This window comes from Mirounga leonina, unplaced genomic scaffold (genome assembly GCF_011800145.1).
Source record: "Mirounga leonina isolate KUSES-001 unplaced genomic scaffold, KU_Mleo_1.0 Mir_94, whole genome shotgun sequence".
Taxonomy (NCBI): Eukaryota; Metazoa; Chordata; class Mammalia; order Carnivora; family Phocidae; genus Mirounga; species Mirounga leonina.
In genome coordinates, this window is record NW_023270855.1 from 55,471,093 (window position 1) to 55,481,536 (window position 10,444).

Sequence of the window (10,444 nt, forward strand, 5' to 3'; positions counted from 1 at the left end):
TCCCCTCCTCTCCCTCTCCCCCCCCATCTAGTCTGTACGAGCCACATGGCCTTCAACACACAGATGTGGTCCTGCCCCAGGACCTTTACACAGCTGTTCCCTCGCCTTGGAATGCCCTTCCTCCAGACGCCAACATAGCCCCCTCCTCACCTCCTCCAGATTTTTGCTCAAATGTCATCCTCTCAATGGAGATTTCTCTGATCACCCCACTTAAAATCATTTACAACCTCATCCACCCTCCCCACCCCGTTCTATTGTTCCCTAATGCTTAGCACTTTTAGACAAAAATAGTAAGTCACTTATTCACTGAGCACATTGTTTATCATCTGCCTTCCCAAGAGGATGGGAATTTTATCTGTTGATTTCACTGCTGGACCCCAGTACCTGGCACATAGCAGGTGCTTAATAAATGACTTTGAATTAATGGGCACATCTTTTTATCTTTAAAATAACCTCTTTGTGGGGCGCCTGGGTGGCTCAGTCAGTTTGGCGTCTGCCTTCGGCTCAGGTCATGATCTCAGGGTCCTGGGATCGAGCCCCACGTCAGGCTCCCTGGAAGAGTCTGCTTGTCCCTCTCTCCCTGCCCCCACTCGTGCTCTCTCTCTCTCTCTCTCAAATAAATAAATAAAATATTTAAAAAAAATAACCTCTTTGTTCTGTTTCCCTCCTGCCTGCTGGTGAATGTCCTGTCCATTCGTTTTGTCATCCGTTCACCGAACGGTATGTATTGAGCACCTAGTGTATGCCAGGGATGGTTTCAGATTTGGTGGACAGTGTTGACTAAAGCAGACCCTGTTGTTGCCCTCATGGGGCTCATGGCTCTGTGGGGGAGACAGACACACCACTAGGTGGTTGCAGCCGGGGTGGTCCTGGGTGTGATGGGGGGATGCAGAGGCCACTGTGGGGGCCCTGGGTCTGGGGGCAGTCATGGGAGGCTTCCTGCTGCAGGTGGAAGGTACAGCTCATGCAAAGACCCCATGGTGGGAGGTAGCTTGGCACCCCTGAAGGATGGGGAGGAGCCAGTGTGGTCGACCTGAGTACCTGTGTCATGAATGTGCCTCCCTCCACCTTCCTCCAGAACAGGATGCAGCCTTTATTTGTGGAGACCCAGAAGGTGCTGCAGTGAGTATTCTGTGCCACCAGGGGTCGCCATGGGACAGCGATTCGAGCTTCTCCCCTGCCTGGGGCTGGAGAGAGGCTGGAGGAGCAGAGAACCCGCAGAGAGTGCCAAGTTCCAGGTCGTACCAGCAGCCCCCTTTCCCCGCTTAGAGCCTCTGTAAATAACAACCACCACCGTATAAATATCCCCACTAACTGGGGCTTTGGAAATTGTCCAGTATAATGCTGTTGGGGACCACAGCCCAGAGAGGGCAGACACCTGCTTTAATTTTTTTTTTTTTTAAGATTTTATTTATTTATTTTAGAGACAGAGCACAAGAGGGGGCAGCGGGAGAGGGAGAAGCAGACTCCCTGCCGAGCAGGGAGCCCGATGCGGGACTCGATCCCGGGACTCCAGGATCATGACCTGAGCCGAAGGCAGCCACTTAACCAACTGAGCCACCCAGGCGCCCCGACACCTGCTTTAAGTTACACAGCAAGTTCCATCCCCACTGGGCCCACACGGTGCCCCCTCCCACCCGGAGTGCTTCTGGGCAGGGATCTTTTATTTTTAGCCTGGTCAGGGGATACGGCCTTTTTATAGCCCTGGGAGGTGCCAGGATTTCCAATGTCCAAGGGAAGTTTAAAAAATTGTTCTCTTCCCAAGAAAAGGAGCTTCCTGACCTCTCAGGGGGGCCTGGCCCAATCTCCTGTCTTCCCTGATGCTCCCCTGGGGTCCCTCAGACCCTCTATCGGGCTCTGCGCTGGTCCCCACCCTGTAAACCCTATCCCCCTTCTCTTCGGGCCCCTGGGCACCGGCGGCGGGCAGGCTGGGGTGGCGCCGCGTGCCCGCCCATCCCTCGCTGGGTCTCGGAGACTTGCCATCACGCGGGGCCGTGATGAACGCTGACACCGCCCCGCCCATTCCCCAGCCTTGCTCACCTGTCTCCTGTCCTCAGGAGCTTTGCCGGCCTTCTGCCCTCTTCTTTACTTCCTTTCTTTTAAAAAACAATTTTTTTTTAAGATTTTATTTTTCAACAGAGAGAGAGACAGCGAGAGAGGGAACACAAGCAGGGGGAGTGGGAGAGGGAGAAGCAGGCTTCCCGCCAACGTGGGACTCGATCCGAGGACACTGGGATCATGACCTGAGCCAAAGCCAGATGCTTAACGACTGAGCCACCCAGGCGCCCTACTTCCTATTTTCGAGTCATGTAACAGTTTTCTTTAAACAGGCTTTAAAATTGACTCTCCCCCCCCTTTTTTTTCTCCTGGAATTAGATTGTGGTGATGGTTGCACAACCTTGAGACTATACTAAAAGGCATGGAATTGCACACTTTAAGAAATGGTGAATTTTCTCGGTAAAAACTTGTAACAAACTCGTCTTTATTTTGAAACGTGGGTCATTTGCAGTATTAACACCTGTAAACTCACATGTTGTCGGGGGGTGGGGTGGGGGAGCCTAGCTAAGCTTTGCTCCCTAAGACGTATTTGAATAAATACACAAGTAATGTGAAGCTTTCAAAGCCCACCCATAGCAGACGTGTAAGTGGGTGTGCAGACAGTGGGCGCCCCGTGACCAGGAGGCTTTGTGTTTCCCATGCCCCAGGACATTTTCACCGACAGTCTCAGTCCTTCTTGTCACGTTGCAGGCAGCTGCTGCTGTTCACCCCGAATTACAGATGAGGACACTGAGGCACGGGGAGGGGCGGTGGCATTCCTGAGGTCACGTGGCCGCTGTCCTGACCACTGTCCCACATGGCCCAGTGAGCGTGCTCATTCTCTGAATGAGGAAACGACCCCATCAGAGCTTTGATGGTGGGTTTGTGGCCCGAGGGCTGAAGCCAGAACCACCCCCGCCCCACGTGTTTCATTTAATTGTATTTAACTTTTGTTCTTAATAAAATATTGTTATTAATGTTTTTAATTCCAGTGTTGTTAATACAGTGATAATTCGTTTCTGGTGTCAATTTCATCTAACTTTTAGAAGAACCAGCTTTTCGGTTGATTTTTCTCTTACCGTTTGTGCATTTTTTGAAATTTTTAGTTTTTTTTAAGTTTTATTTATTTAAGGAATTTCTATGCCCAATGTGGGGCTCAAACTCACGACCCGAAATCAACAGTCGCTCACTCCTCTGACCAAGCCCGCGGGGCATCCCTTGTTTGTGCTTTTGTTTCCCTGATTTCCACTCTTGTTTTCCTTCCTGGCTTCCATGTACTCGGGGTTTAATTCGCACTCGTACTTCCAGCTTCCTGAGGTGACACTTAAGACCTCGGTGCAGCCCCCCTCCAGCCTGTTCCTGCAGCTGCAGCCGGTGACCTCCAAGCTTCAATCCAGGCACATCTCTCCTCGCCCTGAGGGTGAAGCGCAGACCGCTCACCCTGCACCGCCTGCCTGAGCTCCCCCAGCTCCTTCCTCCCTCACTCCATCTGGCCACATGGGCCTCCTTGTGAATTCATTTATTCATTATTCATTCAGCAAACTACCATGTGCCAGACCTTCTTCTAGGCAGGGACACAACAGGGAATGAGCTGGCGCAGGTGACATTCTAGGGAAGGGGACACAAGGAACAAATAAGGAAGCAAATGAAGAAAAGGATCAGGATCATCTCAGGGGCTAAAGTTATGTGCGGGCTGAGAAGGAAATACCTAAGGGGGATGTGATGGCTGAGATGCTTTCAGTGATCGGGGAAGGCTTCATGGAGGAGGGGGACATCGGGTCAAAATTACTGATGAGCTTTTGGTAGAGGACACTAAGGCATTGGGCAGGGGGAGAGGTTGCACTGGGGAGCCTCAAGTGTCCCATCCAAGGCAGGTTCAACGTCTCTCCTGCAACCTATGGGAGGCACAGGGGCCGGGGGCCGGGACGGAACACTGCCTCCCTCCGCAGGGCTGGTGGTGGCAGCGCCCCGATAGGGGCTGGGTGTTGCCTAAGGCCCGTGGTAACTGCTCAGTGGAACGGCCTCCTTGTCCACTCCCCGCCGAGCCTCCTGCAGGAATCCACACCCGCTCGCTCCGGGGACAGAGTCAGCGCCCTGCTGTGCCGGCCCGGAGTGCCCGTGCTCCCAGGGACTGGTCACCTCCCCTTTCCAGCCCGTAATGTGATTTAGAGCCATGCTATCTTTAACCCCGGGCCGGGACGCTCTGCTCCCCTCCCTGTAAACACCGCTCAGATGACAGTCCTGGAATCCTGTGGGGGTGGCGGGCCCCAGGCATGCGGGGCCCAAGCTGGAGGCCCCGGACTCCCCAAGGTGGGAGACACTCGCCCATGAATTCACCCACCCGTCCACTCCCTCGGCACAGGGGCTCCCAGGACCCAGCCATGACTGACACCGCCCAGGGCTCTGGGAGGTCGGAGACAGGAACACACTGAGCGGCCGGCCAAGTGGGCAAAATGGGAGGCACTGATCCCAGCTCGGGGAGGATGGGCAGCGGCTCCCACGGGTGGGGGGCTGCATGCGTTCAGCACCTCCACCCTGGGCTCCCAGCCCGCTCAGCTTGTCAGCTCACCTGCCAGGGACTTGTCACCACGTCTGCTGGGTGGCCTTAGGGAGCCGTGGCACCCATCCCTGCATTTCACACAGCCCCGCCTTCACTCAGACTGCAGAGGTTTGGGGACACAGGGTGGAGCAGTGCGCACACCGCACTCCCAGCCCACTACGACTGGCTGGGTCAGGGAGCTCTGCATCCTGTGGGCCACCGCCTGGGGACAACCCCCGCCCCCAGGAACCAGATCCTCTGCCACCGTTCAGCGCAGCGGGATCACCGCTCACCTGGTCTGAGTGGCCTTCGTGTGACGGGGGGGGAAAAAACAAAATTCCCCTTTTAAAGGGGGGGGGGGGGGGGAAGCATGTGGCCTGGGTGGGCTTTCCTCTGTGGCGAGTCTTCGAACACGCCGTAGCCGGCTTCCCCCACTTGCGAAACGGGGAGAACACCTACTTCCCTGAGCTGCCCTGAGTGACCCACAAAGGCACACGGGATGGAGCCTGGCATACAGCAAGGGCCCAATAAATGCTCTGGCCGGTGTCGTGTCTCCTGAGGCCACTCTTGAGCACCTACTGATTCAACGCCCACTCCTTCAAGGCAACGATGTGTTCACACTACAGGGGGGCGGGCAGACGCCCCAGTGAGGCCAGGAGATGAGCAGCAGCCCCCCACCCAACACGCTGCTGGAGGCCGGGCCTTCCCCAGTCGTGCGGGGGTCCACCCCCCACACCCCGGCCTGAGGACACACAGCAGGGCTTGGGCCCGGCTAACTGGAGAGAACCAGATGTTCCTCCCCAGACGGAACGGCTCCAGGAAGCCCACCGACGTCACCCGCAGCCTCTTGCCGCCCCCCCAATCTCTGGAGGGCCACGCCACCTCTTCTGTGGCAACTCTGCCACAAAGCAGGGGTTTGGAGGAGACCAGTGGCTTTCCTGTCTCCCCCCCACCCCCCGCACAGATCAGGCCACTCCCCTGGGGAAACCTGACACAGCGGCCCCAGGACACCCCCAGGAACTCCCCCAGTGAGAGGCGGTGGCCTGGGGGCTGGGGTCTCCACTGACCCACACCACGGGCCTCTGCGCTCAGCAGCTGCTGATGGCCCCGCCGGAGGACTTGAGCGTCAGCGCAAAGACTCACAACGTAAACTGCCTCATTGCTTTATTCCGTGCCTTCAAGGGACAGTGACTGTTTCCTGCCTCAACAGGAGGTCAAGCCTGGCCTTGTAAATAAATAATGTCCTAACTAACACTGCAAATCCAAACGAGGCCGAGTTTCCTTGGAGGGGAGGGACACCCAGGGGCCCCACACGGGGCTGTGTTGCGGCCGCCCGCCGAGGCTGCGGGAAAGGTGCGGGGAGGGGAGGACGCCCCTCTCCCGATGTCCCCCTCTCCTGAGCAGCTGCTTCTGTCCCCTTCTACTGTCCCCTGCTCTGCGGCTGGCTGCCGGGGCGTGTGCAGGGTCGCTCCAGAGAGATCGCAAGAGCTCGAGGCGGCAGTTTCTCCAGCACGGGCACATGAGACCCTGAGGGATGGGAAACCAAGATTCTGCAGTTGGCAACTTGTGGACATTCACCGTCTTACCTGGCTGACTCAGCAGCGTACTTGCAATCTGCTCGGGAACGCCTGGATCCAGGCTTTCAAGCAGCTACAAAAAAAAAAAAAAAAAAGGCTAGAGCCGCTGGGCTGCCCATCACTTGGGATCTGCGAGGCTGAGGCAGCCTGCCGTTTTTGGACTCAGTAATTGTGAGAACCGTACCCAAGCCAGCCACGCTAGTTCTCACTGGGTGGGGGAGAGACGCCACACCAGCTCCCTCAGCATCTGGAAAATGCTTCTCTTGCTAATGAGAACGTCGGGAAGCCCGAGTAGAAGGCAAGTGAGTGAAGTTTTAAAAAAAGACGTAGTCACTCTTACTTTTGGGCCCGACGCTGGGGACTTCTACCTGCCTCACCAAATTCTCCACACCGTAAAGCTCACTCCCGATAGCCTTGCCATCTCAGGCACGACGGAAACCTCCCTGTGTGAAATTAACTTCTTAAATCTGACAAAACATTCTTTAAAAAAGAAAAAAAAAAATATGGCAGCGAAACCTCGGGACTCCTGTGCCCCACGTGTAACCTGCCCACTCATGAATCAAGAGAACACCAAACCAACGAAAGCAATGCGAGGAGCAGGCTGCCCAGGGCAGGGAGCCCGGCCCACGGGCTCACGGGCCGCGGTCACGGTGGCGTAGCAGGGAGCGGGGTGCAAGTGTGCTGCCGGAAGAAGGGAGTCGGTCTTGCTTCTCGAGTCTCCAACTTTTGACCTCAGGAGCCCCCGGTCCCGGCGCTGCATTTGGCGGCTGGGTTTCTCTGGCAATGTAGGGGCAGAGAAGCATGGACCCGATTCTCAGCTTCTTCCTGTTGCTGGGAGAGAAAGAAGGCAAAAGCTTCAATTCCTCTGCCTCCCGGCAAGGAGGCGAAATCCTCTGGAACCCAGGCAGATGGGATGCGGGGAAGGGCGTGCATCTTCTCCTGATGAAAGACTGGCCCGTTGGCTGGCCAAAAACAGCTCTTTGAACACACGATCCTGAAGGCTGTGAGCACCAACAACCTGCTAGTTCCTTTCCCCTCCCCGCAGATGTGACGGGGCTGCGGAGGCTAGAGAGCCCTTCTATGTCACGCCACCCGAGGGCTCATGAAGAGAGGGTGAGGGCACGCGTGGGCTCCGCCCCTCCCGGATTCTCCTCTCTCTGAACCCCGTCAGTGTAGCTCGATGAAGGCCTCCAGCTCCTCGGGGATGAAGCCCTTGTAGGGGATCTTGTTCTTGTCCAGGGCGCGGGCTGCAAGGCACTGCAGGGTGACATAGTTGAAGGGCTGAATGGTGCTCTTGGCCAGCAGCTTTTCATCCAGCAGCTCGTAGGCGGTCTTCTTGAAGGCATTGGTGGCATCCATGTGGGCACCCGCTTCGATGAGGGCGTTCATGATCCCGGGGCAGTTGTTCTGGGCCGCTATGTGCAGTGGGGTGTTGTTGTCAAAGTCCCGGCTGTCCGGGTCAGCCCCACAGTCCAGCAGCACCTTGACCACCTGGAGGGAGGGGAATCGGCCCACCGGGTAGCGGCCAACGTTGGTGGTGTCCTTGTCCACGGCCATGTGCAGAGGCGTGAAGCCATTCTTGCCCCGGGGGGCGCACTTCAGCAGCCGGTAGACGGTCTGGTGCTTCAGGTGCTCCTGGTCCGGCGTGCACTCCACTTTCTCCAACAGGTAGAGCAGGTGGAGGATGATGGCCAGGGCCTTGGTGAACTGGGCCGAGTCCCCAGGTTCCTTGGGCAGCTGCAGGGCCCTCTCCACTTCCCGCACTCCCTTGCACAGCACCCCCATGAGGTCTGCAAAGCCGATCTGGGTGCCCAGGCTGCCCTTGGCCGCCCGGTCCTGGAGCACGTAAGAGAAGAGCTCGGCAAAGGACAGGAAGCTGCTGGCGGTCATGGGGCTCAGGGGCTCCAGGTTGCTCTGCTGCATGTCCAGGGCGTACTTCCACAGGCGGATGCAGCGCTCAAAGTTGCCCGAGTCGGCGTAGACCGCACCCCGGTAGCGGATGTAATAGGAAGTGTCTGGGTGAGAAGGGCCCAGGATGCGCTCCCGGATCAACAGGGCCTGCATGCGCATCTCATCGGGGTCAGTGATCAGCGCTTCCAGCTCCTCGGTGGTGGTCACCTCCCTGGAGTAGTCGTAGGCCAGGACCAGCTGCGGGGGCTCCGGCTTGGGCAGATAGGCTCCGCCCTGGTGCCGCAGCTCCATGGCCCGTCTCCAGTGCTTCAGCGCCCCGAGCAGATCCCGCTTCTTATCCACGTACGTGGCTCCCAGCAACTCCAGAGCTTCCACAGCAGCCTCCCGGCTGGTGGGGCAGCAGCTCTCGCAAGAATCGCTCAGCGCCTCCTCCGGGCAGGAGCCACAGCCGCGGGCGCCCTGCGGCGGCGCGCACCCCGGGCCGGCGGCGGAGGGGCCCTCTCCGGACGGCCCCGGCCGCACGTCCTCGCCGCCCGCAGGCTGCTCCTGGATGAGGTACTCCACGATGTTGGTGTGGCCCGTGACGCTGGCCGCCAGCAGGGGGGTCATGCCGTAGCCGTCGCGCTCCATGCGAGCGTTGCACCCCAGCAGCAGCTGCAGGATCTCCAGGCTGCCGGACTCGGCGCAGTCGTGCAGGGCCGTGTTGCCCTTGGCGCTGCGCCGGTTCACCCGGGCGCCCTGCTCCAGCAGGTAGCGGGCGATCTCGCGGTGGCCCTTGTAACAGGAGATCATGAGGCACGTGTGCCCGTGCCGGTTGGCCACCTCCAGGTCGGCCCGGTGCTCGCCCACCAGGTAGCGCACCACCTCCAGGTGCCCGTCAAAGCAGGCGGCGCGCAGGGGCGTCGAGTTGGTGCGCGTGGTGCGGTTCACCGAGGCCCCGCGGCGCAGCAGGCTGCGCACCACGTCCAGGTGGCCGGCGGCCGAGGCGGCCCACAGCGGCGGCGCGCCCTCGATGGTCTCCCCGTCGAAGTGCACCGCGCCGCCCGCCTCCACGCTCGCGCCGCACCGGTCCACCAGGTACTCGACCACGTCCAAGTGGCCGTAGCGCGCGGCGATGAGCAGCGGCGTGCCGCCGCCGGCCCCCTCGCCCGTCAGCTCGTCCAGCTCCTCCCGGCTGCGGCCGCTGAGCAGCTTCTGAAGCAGCGGCAGCTTGCCGTCGCGGGCGGCGTTGTACACGGCGGTGCGGAGGTCCATGGTCCGGGCTCCCGCCAGGCCATGGGCCGGCCGCCGGGCGACGCGGAGGGCGCGGGCTAGCGCCCGGAGGGGCAGGCGGCAACCTCCCGCGTCTCCCCCGCCGCCATCTCAGGGGCCTCTCCGGAGGAACAAAATGGCTGCCGCGGCCGGGCGCCGCGGGTGTTGGCGGGTGCGCAGGGAAATGTAGTCCTGGGGGCCGGCCTCCCCCGCAGGACAGACGAGGAACGGACAGGGCCAAGACTACCCCTCGTGGAAGGACGCGCACAGGCTGAGGCGAACTGGGAGCACGGTGCATGGGGGGGATCGTCGTTCCGACCAAGGGAATTGAGGCCGAAACTGCCAACGCCTGGACTACAATTCCCGTCGCGCAATGCTATCACTATGACCTCTGGGACCCGGGCAAGTTTGGCGACGTACTTCCTGTGGCTGCCTCAGGGCTCCAGCCCACAGGAAGCGCAGGCGCGGGCCGAGAGACTCCATTCCCCGAAAGGCATCGCGAGCAACTCGGAGCCAATCAGGAGCGAGAACGAGGGCTACGCCGGCCGAAAGGCCGTGTCTCATCTGGGTTTGGCGTGGCCGAGCCGCTGGCCGGCAGGGGGCGCTCGGGGGAGGCGGGAAAGCCGACGGCGCCGGGACGTTCGGGGCGCAGGGAGTGCAGGTGGCCCTGGGTTCACAAGTCATAGGATGGGGATTTGAACCCAGCTCCTCCAGCTGCAGACAGAACCTGTGCCCGTAGTCACAGCACGGTAGGTCCCAGCAATCTATGCTATCTTTTATGCCATTGACTGAACTTAGTTTCTACAGTGTTTCTTGTTGCGTAAATGTTATATATTTTCTACAGAAAAAAAAAAAAAAACCAACCCAAAAAACCAAAAACAAGTCAGGAAATGCAGACAAGCAAATGAGAAAAACTGAAAACCCTTTCTTTACTACATCCCTAGCCAGAAACAAAACTGATTGATCTGCAAACATTTTTTAAATATATATTTTTTAAGATTTAATATATCTATTTGATACAGAGAGAGAGAGAGAGCGCGCGCACACAAGCAGGGGGAGCGGCAGGCAGAGGGAGAGGGAGAAGGAGGCTCCCCGCTGAGCAAGGAGCCCGATGGAGGGCTTGATCCCA

At 58.8% G+C, this 10,444-nt stretch overlaps 1 protein-coding gene across 1 annotated transcript; it reads right to left on the minus strand.

Annotated features, from left to right (window-relative positions):
* Positions 1 to 5,723: 5,723 nt before the first annotated feature.
* Positions 5,724 to 9,684, minus strand: FEM1A (fem-1 homolog A). Its single transcript, XM_034996712.1, has one exon. It carries the CDS (start codon positions 9,316 to 9,318, stop codon positions 7,321 to 7,323), a length of 1,998 nt encoding a protein of 665 aa, XP_034852603.1. The 5' UTR covers positions 9,319 to 9,684; the 3' UTR covers positions 5,724 to 7,320.
* Positions 9,685 to 10,444: the final 760 nt, after the last annotated feature.